This window comes from Plectropomus leopardus, chromosome 2, assembly GCF_026936395.1.
Source record: "Plectropomus leopardus strain MGB_pleo_1.0 chromosome 2, ASM2693639v1, whole genome shotgun sequence".
NCBI classification, from domain to species: domain Eukaryota; kingdom Metazoa; phylum Chordata; class Actinopteri; order Perciformes; family Serranidae; genus Plectropomus; species Plectropomus leopardus.
In genome coordinates, this window is record NC_142177.1 from 16666926 (window position 1) to 16682192 (window position 15267).

A 15267-nucleotide genomic window follows, 5' to 3' on the forward strand; every position below is an offset into this window, starting at 1 on the left:
TGCCACTACTTTGTCATTTGCCCTTCTGTTAGACTTAAGGAGTCAATATCCTAGGGCTAATTTAAAGCAGTTGTCTTTATCACTATGAGAGAGTGGAACAATGTCAAAAAGTCACCATCTGACAGACTAGTTCTGGCTCCCTTGGAAATTTATTAGAGCCATAAGCCTTAATTTACAGGGGAAGGTTACAAAGCAGGCAATCACCTTTGATCAGGCCCATAAACAGCAGCCAGTCAATGCTGCACTGCTCGTTAATCTGTCACTCAAAAATTCAAAGGGTTGACATCGCAGGTCAAAAAACGCATTTGTTTCTTGAATGGAAGTGAAGCCAGACAGGATCCAGCCAATAGTGAGTGAAGATGTGATTCTGCCCTGGCAGTTGGTAACACTAAGGGAACATTATCTCTGAACACAGGTTATTTATCTATCTGAGGACTTCGGCACTGTGTGTTCAACAATCCAGACCACACAATTAGCATATTAAGGTTCTGGAAATCTAAATGAGTAGTAGAATAACCAATTGACTAAATATTAATTAGCAATTTTTTTTTCTTCTTTAAAAGTAAAGTCAATATTTTGAGGGGGTTTGAACTGTTAGTTTGACAACACAAGACATCTAAATAAGTCACCATAGGCTCAGAGTCAACAGAAATCATTTGATTGGCAAAAAATAATCACATTTATCTATGATGAACATAATCATTTGGCGCAGCCCTACTGACATGTATGCAAACAAATACAAAAGCCATGTAAAAACTAGAAAAGATTACCTATGTGACCCTTACTGTTTGTTTTTATACGCAGACAAGTACTGAATTAACTCTGTGTTAGTATGTGGTATACCATTGTAATGTAGAGTGTACTAGATACTTTGAACTCTCAAATTACTGCATTAAAGCATTTTCTTTTCTTTTTACATGACATTAGTATGGGTACCTGCGGTATTCTCTACTTTGCTGGTTGAAGTACAGCAGTGGACGGACATGTTGGAGAGACTGCTCTGATTGATGATGTGGAGGACACATGCAAAAGTGGTTGCTGCTGCATGAGCCAATCAATACCTTATTGGACACCTGAACAACAGCCGTCATCACCCACTACCCTTCAGAAGTCAATAAAAAAAAGTTACAAATTACTTTATGGAGTTTTTTTTCTAACTGTTTATAAATTATAAATATAGATAAAGCATCCATTTATGAACAGCTGCATTAAGGCAGTATAGCACCGTTGGGATTCAAAATATACCTTGAGCATAAGACACACATTCCACTATCATCATCTTAATGGCTGGACGAAGTGCAGATCCATTAGGGGAACATCTCAATACATCAAACCAGGATCTATTCTTCAGAGAGCCCATACAAAAATAAAAAAAAGGCTGATGCTTTCATAGGTACTGAGGCTAAGGCACACTTTCAGGCAGGCATATTATGGAGAAATTGCAAACCTGTATTCATGTGGCTCACATGAATCTCCTTTAAGAACAGGAATGGAACCTTACAGGACTCCAATCATGGAGGGGTTAAAAGAGACCTTTGAGATCATTTTATGACTCTGAATGTCCTCCTAGTAACTGTCCTTTAACGACCACAGGGTTTTCCTCTCCAATCAACATCAGAGATGGCCTGCGTTGGTGGATTTTTTTTTTTTCAATTGCCGGGAAAAGAAAACTGAGAAAAAAAGCCTAAGCACCACAGAAAAATTGTGAAGCAGAAAAATGAGAGTGAGAGCAAGACACAGTAGACCTTTCAGCAAGCTTAAAACCCAATATGAGTCCTTTTCATTATAAAAGTCAATCAGTGAAGACATTTAAGTCTATTCTTGGTCAAACTACTGCCTTGGCTCTGAGGATAGCAATTTTGATCTGTAAGTGCATCTGCAAGTGCACTACTTTGTTCCAAACTGAAATATCTCATTGGATAGATTGTTATTAAGTTTTTATTTTAATTTTGAACAGACTAAGACAATAAATCCTAATGAAATTGGAGATCCCCTGACTTCTATCTAGCACCACCATGAGGTTGAAATGGGGGGCTTTAAGTAGACTATACCAACAACTTTTGGATGAATTGCTATGAAATTTGGTACACACTAAGGGTAACAATAATGGATTATTTGCCAATATCAGATATGCCAGCATATAACAACTCTTTTTGCCAATAACCAATACCCATTTTGATGTATCCACTTTTTCCCCCACCTTATTTTAGTGATCATCAAGTCTCCTCTGTAGTGGAATTAACAGCATGTATACTCTTACTGTGATGGCCCACCAGCAGATGGAGATATGAAATACAATGCTTTTCAGTGTATGTAATATTGATTCATTTAGGGATTGATGCTTTGTACATGTTCACTTTGTTAAAAAAAAAAGAAATATATAGGTTTGTGATATCCTTCTGAAATCAGCATGTTGGCTGATTCCGATATTTCATTGTAAAGCCAATACCTGCTGATACGGATGACGTGCCGATATTATCGTGCATCCCAAGTACACAATTTTATGTTCCCCTCAGGATAAATGGTAATACCTTTAGTGATTTCTTGACTTTTCATCTTTGCTATCACCAGGTCAAATGTTTTATCTGTCCAATACTTTCTGACCAAATACCTTTAAAAACTACAAAACTATTTACCATCTGCCTCAGCTGTACTTTGTGTTTAGTGATTACCAAATATTAGCATAATAACAGGTAAGGGTGAGGGAAAATATCAATACACCATAGAATCACAATATTGTTTTGTGACAACATAGTATTGTTACACGGATACCACGTATCTACGTTTTGTTATATAGACCATTGATATTACAAATACAAATGAAACTTGTGGTGGCCTAATCGAATAATATAATCAACTGCCTCTCCACTCCGCTAGATACATTTTGATGAACAAGTTAGATGAACAGACTATAAAACTTAATCTTATTAGATAAAACAAATGTTAAAGTTTTCCTTTGTGGACATAATTTGCAGCTTTAAAAAGGTAAGAAATTGCAATATATTGCAATATCACGATACATACTGCAACACATTTGAAATCACAGTAATATCGTATTGTGACTTAAGTGCTGTGATAATGTATCATGGGGTCTCCTCTCTGCAAATTCATACCCCAACAAGCTCAATTAGGACAGTGAACATATACCTGCTTCCATAAACAACTGCATGTTAGCATCGTCACTGTGAGCATGTTTGCATGTATTTGTTAGCATCTAACTCAAAGCACTGGTGTGCACAGGTGCAGTCTCACAGAATTGTTAGCATGGCTGAGGACTGAAGTGTAAAACTACATTTGGGCATTTTATCTGGTGCTCACTGTTGTGTTGCAGTAACTTCTTTTTAGCAAACATTAAACCATGAAAACTACACTATAACTGGGTTTTTTTGTGTTTGTGTATACAAATGGATGTACTTGTTTTGTTAATGGAGTTGACACACGACAGTGCATTTCATTCTAAACTGCTAAACCACAGCAAGTGGACCACTGGAGCTTTCAGAGGCACTGGGTAACTTGTATAATACAGTGGTATCCCCAGATGTCTGCTGAGTTAAAATCCTCATTACTTGTCATGGCCAGAACCTAAGCCCTTTGAAATGACATTGCCTTATTAGTGACGACAAATGACTGCAGAGTTAATTAAGCAGAATGCTCCTTAAGGGGCATTATCAAATGTTTAAGAAATTAACAGATTGCCAGTTCACCAATTCTATGTAATTGATTTGTTCCCATTCAGGTTATGAACTCATCTCTTTTCCCAATCCATTTAGCTAACCATCCGGGAAGAATTTAAAGGGGAACTTTATAGTGTCCACTTCCATGAGCACAGGCTGAATCAGAAAGCGCAGTACTCAGAGCGACTATCAAAATCATTGCCATGCAGTAGAATGTTTTTCTGCTAATGAGGTGGCAGTTTGCGACTTAGCTGCAACTCATAAATACGAGCTGTCTTGCAATTAGACAAGCACTATGTAGTAAGTCGTGAGAGAGGTGACACACAGTAAAGGAAATGGAGAAGGCAAAGAAGCAGAGTTGATGTGGATTTTCTGCATAAACTGGCCAGAGTAAATTACAGGCACATTTCCACTTAAAGCCAGCCATGTAACAAGAGCATGCCTCATGAAGCATTAGCGGGCTAATTCAGAAAGCCATCTAGCCTGGTCTCCTTCAATTACCAAAGTACTTGAGTAGTGATGGCAGAAGTTTTCTCTGTCCTCAGCTTTGTTACGGCCTACGAAGATTTGGATGGCAAAGACAGTGGGGATGGAATACTGATAAAACCTAAGGCCACTTTGCCATTTAGTTTAACAAAAGCATAATGACTCATTCCTCAAACGTTACACTGCTTGCATTTACACGGTACATCTAAGCATTAACAATCATTAGACTTTGCCTTCCCTTTAAAGGAATACTTCACCAACAAATCGATCACTTGTATATCAATTACTCACCCCATCTTACCTTGAACTTGTGAAGATAACTTTGTTTTTCTCACATGCCACCACGGTGAATAAAAAAACAAAAACTGGAGAAAATTCTTGATGAATTTAAGAAAATGGGGGCCACATTAAACAACAGCAAAACTATATCAAAACGTACATTTACAAACTCTCACACAACTCATGTTGTATTCATTCATATGCTCAGCACTTCCCGAACACATGTATTTTCACTAGAACCTTGCTTGCAAGTAGTGCACCTGGGCAATCACATATGTTTGAACTCTATTCAATGGAATATATGAGCAGTCTTGGGATACATGCACTTACCCAGATGGGCTGCTTGTATGTAGATGTGTTTAATACAGTTTTAGCAACAATCGATGTGTTTGGGAAGTACTGAGTATACAACTGGATAAACAGGAGTTGGATTATACCGCATGAGTTTACTGAGAAAAACAGATGGTTTCATATAGTTCTCCTGTTGTTAACTGCCACCCGCATATACATCAGTTGACAATGTTTGCCATTTTTGGATTCTGCTTTCACCGTAGAGGCATACAAGAAAACAAAGCTTTCTTTGCCTTTTTGTAAACCTTATAATGTCAATATGTTGGCTTTTCAGGAAGAGAAAAGGTAAATTATTTAAGGTTGTGTGTATGGCACAAAAGATGAACTTTTTGCTCTCGTTAATGCTACCACCCACTTTTAGCTTTCAGTGTCCTTGCATCTTGAAAGCTAAGGTCGTGCCCGGGCCCAAGACAATTAGAGTATGGAGAGAAAAATGACATCTGTCTGTTACAGAGCCGGGAATAGAACAGTAGAGTGCAGACAGAGGCGGGAGCAGTAGAGCATGGCTCCAGGATTTAGATCAGTGAGATTTGCATCATTGGCAGGTCTTTAGGCAGGGCAGGTCTAATCTCCGGCAGACAGGCTTAAGAAAGGAAAACCTGACTGTTGTGTCTCTACAGATAGGGATTTCAGTAATTAGCATAGTTAATAGGAGAGCGAGTAAGGAGTCATATTCAAAGGTGTCGAGTCAAAAGGGGAAGATAAGGCAGTTATGAGGAGAAGGCAATACAAGGATGTGCACCTATGTCAAAGTTCAACAGCAGGTACATCTTAGTCCACATGTGCGAACTTGGTTGCAGGAATAAACCCGAGACCCATATTTATGAATTGGAACACTAATGGCAATTGATGGCATTACAAGAGAGACTTTCTGATGTTGTCATGTGCCTTTACTGGTTCATGTTAGATGAACCAAGATAGCATATTAAGTCCAACGCAATATGGTTGCACCGCTTTGATGATTATTATGGCAACCATGTCTAGGACAAACATCTGGTGCAGGGTTTTTCATCCTGCCTACAGCTCTCAAAAAACTCTGTCTCTTTCATTCGTAACTGCAATTATCGTAATACACAACTGTGTTCGCACTATATTTTAAATCACCACAGTGCACCGGTAAAGGTGCTGCCAAAACGGCAAAGAGGAAGCAAAGTGGGTATCAGCCCTATAAATGCAAAAGAAAGCCAATGAGGCCACTATTAGTCTTCTTTTCCCTGCCATTTGATGCTTTATAGTAGTTTATATCGCCTATATCGCCAGCTGGCATTTACAAACACAGCTGCAAATAGCATTCAGTATTGTGAACGCAGATCCATTTGACTCAGTAAAGTCTGAAAGATTCACAAATTTGAACTTCCTGGATCGATAAGGCAAAACATTGCTTAAACACAAACCATGTCTAATTTTAACCATGGTTTGTGAAGGGAGGGCACACACACCATCTACAAAGTGCCGCACCAAAAAGAGATGGCCTACTACAAAAATATTCAATAACTTCATTCTTATACATAGCGTAAAAAACTTCATGCATCACTGGTCTCCTTTTGGTTATACTAAAACACCTAATTAGGAAAAATGCACCATATATAGAATTTTTGGGGGAAAAAAGATTCAACAACTTCACCAAAACAAATTTTTTTTAAAAAAATGTGATTACCAGAACTACTAAGTAAGTTGCTTTTAAAAGTGGCCATTGAGCCAGTTGCAGCTACAGTACACATGCATGTGTGTGCACATGATCAGGATGGCACCACCTCTGCCTCTTTTCCAGCCAGGAAAAAACCTTTTGGTCAAATTTTGACATCTGGCCAAAGCGTCTGGGGCTGTATCAGTAGAGCACAACTGCCAGCTGTGTGGAGACAATTTACTACTTTAGGGTAGCTTCTTTATTGTTGTCTTTATTGCCACTGGCAGCAGCAACGTTGCTCTGTAACACAGTGTGTTCACTTAAACCTGCACACTGCCATCACTGCTTTTACAACACAAAAACCATTCAATCATGCTACACCGATGAGGGCAACTCAGGTCTTCGTGTTTATATATAAAAAAAAAAAAAAAAAACTTCATAGGGAGTGGCCCCAGGCAAACTCAATTATGAAGCCCAAATCACACTTATGATATGTTTGAAGGTCTCATTTCAAAGATGATGGATAAGCTAGTATGGCAGCTGAACATAATCTTCAACATACTGAACTTTTAATGAATTACAGCTGTCAGCAATCACTGACATTGTTTTCTCAACTAATTTTCAGCATCACTCCCACTTCTCCCTCATTATCTACACTGGAACAACAGCAGAAGTTAAGCTAATAGGAGTGCATTCAGTCATTGCATTCCCCATTTCAGAGGCTGCCAACATTTCCTAATGACTGCCGCCCTTCTAAATTATTGAAAAAGCCTAAGCACCTCACCAGCTACAGAAATGGCTATTAACCTTGGTGAAGCGATATTCAAATCCAGTTAGAGCTAACTTCGTCCTCCAGTATTCCTTGCGGGGAGGAAATGTAAATGTGTTCTTGCTGAGACAGATGGGGAAGCCGCCCGTCGTTTGAAGTTCCAGCAAAAGAAGTCGTTGCAAGCAGAGGGCTCTCCACCCCCCTCCGTAAAATATTCAGGACCGAGTCTCATTGAGCCACCTCTCTTCCCAGTGTTCCCTTCAAACCATGCTGGGCTTCGACACTGTTGGGTTATTGCTAAGCAGGAACACCTTACAAAAAATAAAAACTTAGCAAACGTTTACAAATTCACCACTGTGCAGCGACAGTGAAAAACAGCCTGAGGATTATCTCGCTGTGCAGACAAGAATTCAGGAGATTTGATTTATGGGAGAGGGAGAGTGAAAGAGAGAGCAAGAGAAAAAAAAACCTACAACATCCCACTCCCCCTTTAAGAGCACCCTGGAGCCAAACCAGCTGAATATTGTAATGTCCTTTGCATTGTTGTCAACAAATCATCGCAAATTGAATTCCTCAGCTTAGCTGACATACTGTCAAAGCTGATTCTATTGTAGAGATACCTGGCTGTCAATCAGTTCAGGCTCTGATACTGTGCTGCAGACCAGAGAGAATCCCTGATCATTACTCTTATCACCTGACCAAAGAGACGACGAGAGAAAAAGAGAGAGAGACAGAGAGAGTGAGAGGAAGGAGAGAGAGAAAGAGAGAAACATAATAGAGAGAGAGAGGAACAAGTCATGGAGTAGAAGCAGGTACGACAGTCAGTAAATGTAAGATTAGAAGTTATGCAAGGGTTTCCCTTTTAAGGCCATTGCCAATACATACACCACTCATTAAAACAATACATTTTGGTAACACCACACTCCCAGATTGTTGCATATTTCATGCAGTAGCTAATAAACACAGTACAGAGTAGCCTAGGTAGGGAAAGCAATGATGGGAAATACATCTTAGACACCCAAGAGGCGAATTAAACAAAAATAGCCAATACAAAAACTGTGCTGTATAATCACATAACTTTGATATATGTATGTGTATAAGTATTTGTTATTGTTTACTTTTGCTATAATACATGATTTCTGTTTCAATTAAGCTATATATATATATATATATAAGCACTATCATAAAGTGGGAATACCTAAAAAGTGGAGAGTCATTGGTACCCATACAACCCATTTCCATTAAGATATCTTGGGGTCAGAGGTCAGGGGCCCCTGTGAAATGACCATTATTTTTTTCAATGGCCAAAATTTAGCCCAACTTCAGAGCACTATTTATCTCCTTTCCTAGTATATATAACTAGTATGGCATTATTGGCACCACTGGATTTCTTAGGTCCTCTACTTCCGTAGTAATTTACAGGTAATCAATAACATTTAATAAGTAACATTATTTTGATAACTATTTATCTTATTTGTACTATAACTATTTAAAACAGTTATATTACTTACTACATTTTTTACAGGGTAACAAGTAATATGTAACCTATCACATTTCAAAAGTTACCTTGCCATCTCTGGACAATCTTATATAAAGGCCTATAATGTCATTATATTAATCACATCCCTAATTAATCACTGTCAGAGCAGCTTTCACTGTCATACATATTCTGAACAGTACTTTGGAGGATTCAGTATCGGGTCATTCTTCAGGAGGATATCTGCTCAGCTGTTTGAAGAGTGACCTAGAGAAAAATTTGCTACGCACTCTGTTAGGGTTGTACATTTTTATGAAATGCAAAGTGCCAAAACCGAGGTAAAATATGTCCTTGGTGATCAAATCAGTACAAATTCAATACTAGTCTGGCCAGTACCTTTTGGAAACATTTGGACAGCCTTAAGCCCTGTTCTTTTATGAAATCTTGGAGTAAGGATCTCAACTCTAAAATCTCAAATCTCTCATAATAAACCAACTGTATCTGAACCATGTGTTTTGCCATTAAAATAAATAGTGCAATGTGTCTATTAATGATTTAAAAAAGAAGAGGGTGTGTTATTGCTGGAGTGTTTCTCTGATTATCTCATTACTTGTTCCATAACATGTGTCTCTAATCCCTGGATGTTAATGTCGTCATGCACTGCGCTTTATTGTCTGATGTTGGCTCAGGTGATTGAATTAGTTTGTGATGTGTCCTCTACTACTGAAGAAATCATCAATCTGTTTTCTTTTGGACTTTGAGGAGCCTGTCTCTGTTAGAGACTGCCTCAACCACTTAAGGTAAGCTAAGTTAAGTTTCATTATATCTTTGCCATCATGTCTGTGAATCTCTTTAGGTACTTGTAACTGTTCTGTCGAAAACATAAGTGACTGGAATTTGACAACTGGGGTTCTGGGACGCTTCTATAAGCATTTGTCTTTTTTTTTTTTTAATTTGATAAATTAATGGGCAGAATCACTGCTAAATTAATAACTAATAATAAAAATAATCATAGGAGCTCTAGACTGCATCCTGATGACCCTGTTTTGTCTTATTGCTTCGGGATATTCCCTCCGGATCTGTAGAATCAGGATGAAGAAATGTTATTAGTATTCTTTATCTGAAATTCTGGGTGTAAAAATGGATTGCTCTCCAGCATGTATGCTGCTTCATGATGATTCAAAGCAGAGCTTTAACCGTACTCAAAGACTGCTATGGCTATCAGCATGCACTGTTGCTAAAAAAGATGTTTGCGGTCAGGCGGCAACCACCACTCACTGTTCCTATTCAACAGTGGATTTTTCCTTTAATTGAGATTTTATCTACGGAGCTCTCTTGCTAGGATGAATGGTGCAGGGCATGTTATGCTTGAGGCAAGGGACTAGCACTCAGCTAGAAATATAATATAAAAAATGTATTCTTATTTTTTTATTAATAAATGTATTCATTTATTTTATAATCCACATGTAAGAAACTTTATATATGAGTAATAGAAGTTGGAGAAAGACCCATGGGGAAGGGTCAGGTTACAGTAAAGGAACACTGAAAAGATGCAGTTGGATTTTCTTTTTTTGTTACTTCTCTGTATCTGTTACTGTAGGGCTATGTCATATAATGCATGAATGTATTATTTTTTTTTGTTAAGGGAATCTCAAATATGTATTTCATTTGTTATTACTCACATTGATGTCTTTGTCACATTGACTGCAGTTATTGGTTGATTTATATCTGTAAGTTGTGTCGAAAATAAATAAAAAGAATTGGTCACAAAAAAAGTATTCTCAATATTTCTCAATATACAATAATAGCACAATACATTTTAAATCCTGGCCTCAGTGTAAACCATGTGTGTTTAAAAAAACACCCCATTTCAAACAATTCAAAACTTGTTCAAGACTCTTTCAGAGACTAACAAAATCTATCAAAGCAAGACAGCAAAACCAGACATGGAAAAATAAATATGACATAAGATTGAACTCTGCAGCTTACAATGTGCCAAACACAATGTGCCGACTTGACTGGACAAATGTTTACTGTATCAACAGGTTTCTGCTTTGACTTTCAGTAAGGACATCTGCACGAGTGTTACAAAGGTTTATACAGACACACTTCCAATAACACCAGCTTTCTGATGCAGACTGAGAGGAAAAATATAAAACTGAGGCACTGCTTGTGGCAGAACATGCTGATATATTTATTTGCTTCTCCTGAAGTTATGAAATGTTTTTTCAAAAAAACAAGTCTGCCTTCTTCTTTGTCAGAGTGCAGTTTTTTTTTGTCAGTCAATACTTGACAGGGGCAGCATTTTGCTTCGCTTTGTTTTTAATCATGAGACTTAACGCTTTGTTTGGGAAACAGATGACGATAACTGTAATCATTTACCATGATGTACATAAATGAATCTAATCAAATAAACTCTGCAAGTTGTTGTTCACAGCTTGCAAACAGACACAAGAGGATCAAAGTGCAAAGGTTAACCTTTTTACTGCAGTCTTATCTGAAATGTGGCTGCAGCCAGAAACTTTGAGCCATGTCATTTATAAGTAAGCTGTGAGCATATATGTGCTGTTAGTATTTAACACCTATGAAGGCATTATTATAGCAATGACAGAGTCCTCGTTATTCTTGCACTGTTTCTATATTTAAAGTTTATCACCTTTACTACCATGTATTCTAGCAACAGACCTCTGTCACTATTAACCTGGTGGCTAACAGGGGTGGGAATCACCACAGGCTTTACAGTACAATATCATCATGTTTGTTAAGTCATGACATAATATTATTATGGCTAAACTATCATTTCACTGCTGTGTGTGTTTTGATTTTTGTATGTTTGTTTGTTTTTATATTTTATTCTTTAATCCTGTCTGTATCAGCGTTTTTGTCTTGATTTTGTTTTGTATGTGTTGTATAAGCTAATGAATGCCAAAATTCCCTTTGTGATTATTAAGGCAGCCATCTATCTATCTATCTATCATTTATACTGTATAAGTCACAAAACTTGACTAAGACTGAAAGAAAAGAGTGGAGGAAAAAATGCCTTACAAGTACCAAAATCTAAAAATGCGACCATTGGTATATATGTATATATAAAAGCTTTTTTTCCCCCCCTTTTTTTAAGTTACATATCAGCTACACACACAGAGACACACGCGCACAAAAACACCTGCTGTAACTATCTTCTTAACATCTTGCAGCAGTTATTTGTGAAGAGTTTACTACAGTTTTCTCAGAAAACCTGTTGAATAACTGTGATTTTGAAGACGTGCATGAATACAGTCGCCACGACGCTGTGGGTCGCAGTAAAGGCAGTGTCCTCACAGCAGCCGAGGACTGTCTCACTGTCCAACTTTGATGTCAAATCTCTGCTCAGACATGCTAACATGTTAGCCACGTAGCTCCACAAACAGCTCCCTGAGACGATGACAACGACCCCGCAGCAGCACAACAAACCCGCGCGACGAGGAAACCGCGTCCTGGGTAATGCGAGCTGTAATAGTACCTTGAGTTTGTCCAGAAGTATGTGCTTTGAGGTTGCTGTCCTCAGTCCTCTTGCTGCAGCCTGGGATGCCATGGATGCCGCCATGTTGACACGGAAGACCACAGAGAGACGACGTCGGGAGCATGTGCGAGTTATCACAGAGCCGTTCATAGGTCGACCGGCTGACATGGGCGGGGCTTGTAGAGGAGGCACACGCATGCTCCAAAGTTCAATGTGCAACATCAGGTTGTGCATGTACATTCATGATTAACTTTGCACAGCACGGTGATAGTGTGCAGTTGTTCATATGTTTAAAATCCAGGCTGCAATATAGTGATGAAGAACCCTACAAATGTCTCTCAGATTTGAAAATGTTTACACAATATGGGAAACGTGTTTTTATTTGCAACAACAAAATGTCTATTTGAATGCAAAATTTTCTATTTGTTTACTTTATCAGAATGTCCAAATTTTTAAATTGGTCTGTTTTAGAAAAAATGCACAAATTCATACCAAGGCATTTTTTTTATTCCACCAGTAATATATTCCTGGCATTGTGGAGAAGGCTTTGAAACAGGCTGATAGAATTAGCTGAAAGTGTAGTTTATTTTAGTAGTTAAATTAATGAAGAAAATGTGTGTGAAGACATTTTGTAGCTTAAAAAAAGAATTTGAAAACCTGACAGCATTGTCTTCTTATCAATAGAGATAATGGTTACAATGAGCCTAGATATTTTTATTTTCATCTGAAGGTCAAAAAATAAAATAAAGAAAAAGATGAAAATTGCTCTGAAGTTTAAAACCGGATGATTAACTAAATTGCGGCTAATAAGAGAGTTATGATTAAAGTGGATTAGAAAATTACCTGTGAATGACAAAAATATGCTTAAAATGTGCCAACTGAGATTAATAGGTGAAAAAAGGCTTTGCTTTTTGTATGCTTTGGTTAGGTTTGTTTGCATTCATGTCAGGATGTGTGTATTTGTGAAAACCAAAGTTGGAGATCTTTTGGCATTTTATATAAATAGGTTTTCTGCATGTGTTAAAACATTTATGAGACCAATATGGGGTTTTTTTTCTAAGTAGTGCTGCGAGATGTTGTGAATAAATATAATAACTTAATATAATTCCTTAACCAAATAATTCCATTAGGGATGTGTGTATTATGCAGACATTTATATTTATCTGTTCATATTTATGGCAGTATATTATACACTTAAATAAATAAAGTTCACTCTGTCCAATGAAAATTTCTAATTTTCTAAGCTAACTTCTAGCTGTTAGTAGTTAATGGAATTTCTGTGTTTTGCTGATAATATAATTTTGTCCTAATAACCCCACTTGTAAAAAAAATTGAGGCCTGCACAGGTTGGAAAAATATGTTTGCTTCTTATTTGAGGTATTTGTATGACTGCAAAATCAACGCTTTAATTTGTCTTTGTAGCCATTTAACTCTACAAAACACTCCCACTTAATCTTTATACATGTCAGGGGAATAGAGTTGAATAATCAAGTTGCTCATTTTGAGCATGTCCTAGACATGAACTATGCACACAATAAAAGGCCCATCATTGATTTTGGATGTCTGAGCCGCTCCAGCTCCATCCAGTGTGTGACCTTGTGAACAGGACAAACAATCACTGTGCTCAGCTGAGAGGTATTGGTAGGGAGTCGAGTTAGAGAGCGTGGGATGTGTGAGCTGATCTTGTCTGAATGGCTAAATAGCCCACTCACACAGCCCTCCAGAGCCCTCATTACATGCCGCATCTTGAAAGGGCAGAGAGGGCAAACCGATCATAAAGAGCAGTGATTATGACAGAGGGAGAGAGAGAGGGATGAGATACTCACTTAGAAACCATCAGTGTCAGCAGGCTACGGAGGACAAGACGGAGGGGAGGAGATGATGACGAACAGCTACAACTAACAGACATTTTTCTATGGTCAAAAAAAAAAAAAAAAGAATCTACAATGTAAAACCTTAAAAAAAAATTTAAAAATGTGCAAATGTGAATCACTTGTCAGCTGGGAGGAGATTCCTCATGTTTATTTGATGTTTTGCTCTTAACCCCCTTCTTTTGGGTGAGAGCCTTCAATAGTCAGTGATCCATATTCCACACAGTGTGAGATATTCTTTGACGGTTAAGAGCACAAATGAAATGAAAAGTGCTGCACTGGCATGATATTTCAGTATGTCAACAAATCCTACCGAATGCATAAAACGCCCAGCCTGTCTCTTTGTGTCAGTGAAGAGTGGCGCTCAACTTAAGTCTAAAAATTCACTAAGAGCCAAAGACAAGCAGAATGACTAAAAGATGATTCACTTGAACATTTTCAGGCTTATGTTTCTTTTCTTTTTTTTCATCTTCTTTGTCTCACTAGAGACATTTTCTTGTATCAAGGGAACTGATATTCAGACAGGGCTGTCAGAATATCAATGGCCCTTACTAATGCAATTCAACTTTTCTCATTTGAGATGTTGTCCTGTCTCGCAGAACAAAAACTGTGTTTTTGTCTGCAGTGATAGCAATCATGTCATTATTCTCCTAGAATACAAAGCAACTGGTGCTGCTATTTCTTGTTTACAAACCATCTGAAATGTGTGACACGTTTTGGGATTTCAATGGGGACTTTACAAAGAAGCTAATATTTCCTATATCTTTATCTCATCCACAAAGTCATAATTACTGCTTCAGATTAAGTTAGAAAACAAAACACTACCAAGATCATATTACTTAGCAAAACACACCACTAGAAAAGCAGGGTGTTTGTACTCGCTTTAAGGGTTTAATTAAAACAGAAATCAAATTAAAGAATAAAAGCCAACACACTGAACAGCAGACTTCTATCTAAAAGATGTTGGCCAAGTAGGTATTACATCACTGCCATAAATCAGCTGTGATACAATTAAGTTTAAATTCAGATGATGGATTAGGGGTTTTAGTGTAAGCGACATTTTTATGACATTGAATAAGACTTAATTCATATAATGCCTAATATGTTCTAATTGCCATATCGTAGATAACTTGCTTCAGGACTGAACAGAGGCCTCTCTTATACATAGCACCTGTAATTACTATGACCTTGATGACTGAGAATCTTCACCAACAAATCTTAGTATGTTTTG

At 37.6% G+C, this 15267-nt stretch overlaps 1 protein-coding gene across 1 annotated transcript in view; it reads right to left on the reverse strand.

Moving 5' to 3' along the window:
• Positions 1 to 12323, reverse strand: part of suclg2 (succinate-CoA ligase GDP-forming subunit beta) — a 112321-nt gene extending 99998 nt beyond the window's left edge. The window contains exon 1 of the mRNA XM_042495608.2: positions 12166 to 12323. Within this exon, the coding sequence (XP_042351542.2) occupies positions 12166 to 12315 (150 nt within the window). The 5' untranslated portion in view covers positions 12316 to 12323. The remainder of the gene's footprint in view (positions 1 to 12165) is intronic.
• Between the last annotated feature and the right edge of the window lie 2944 nt (positions 12324 to 15267).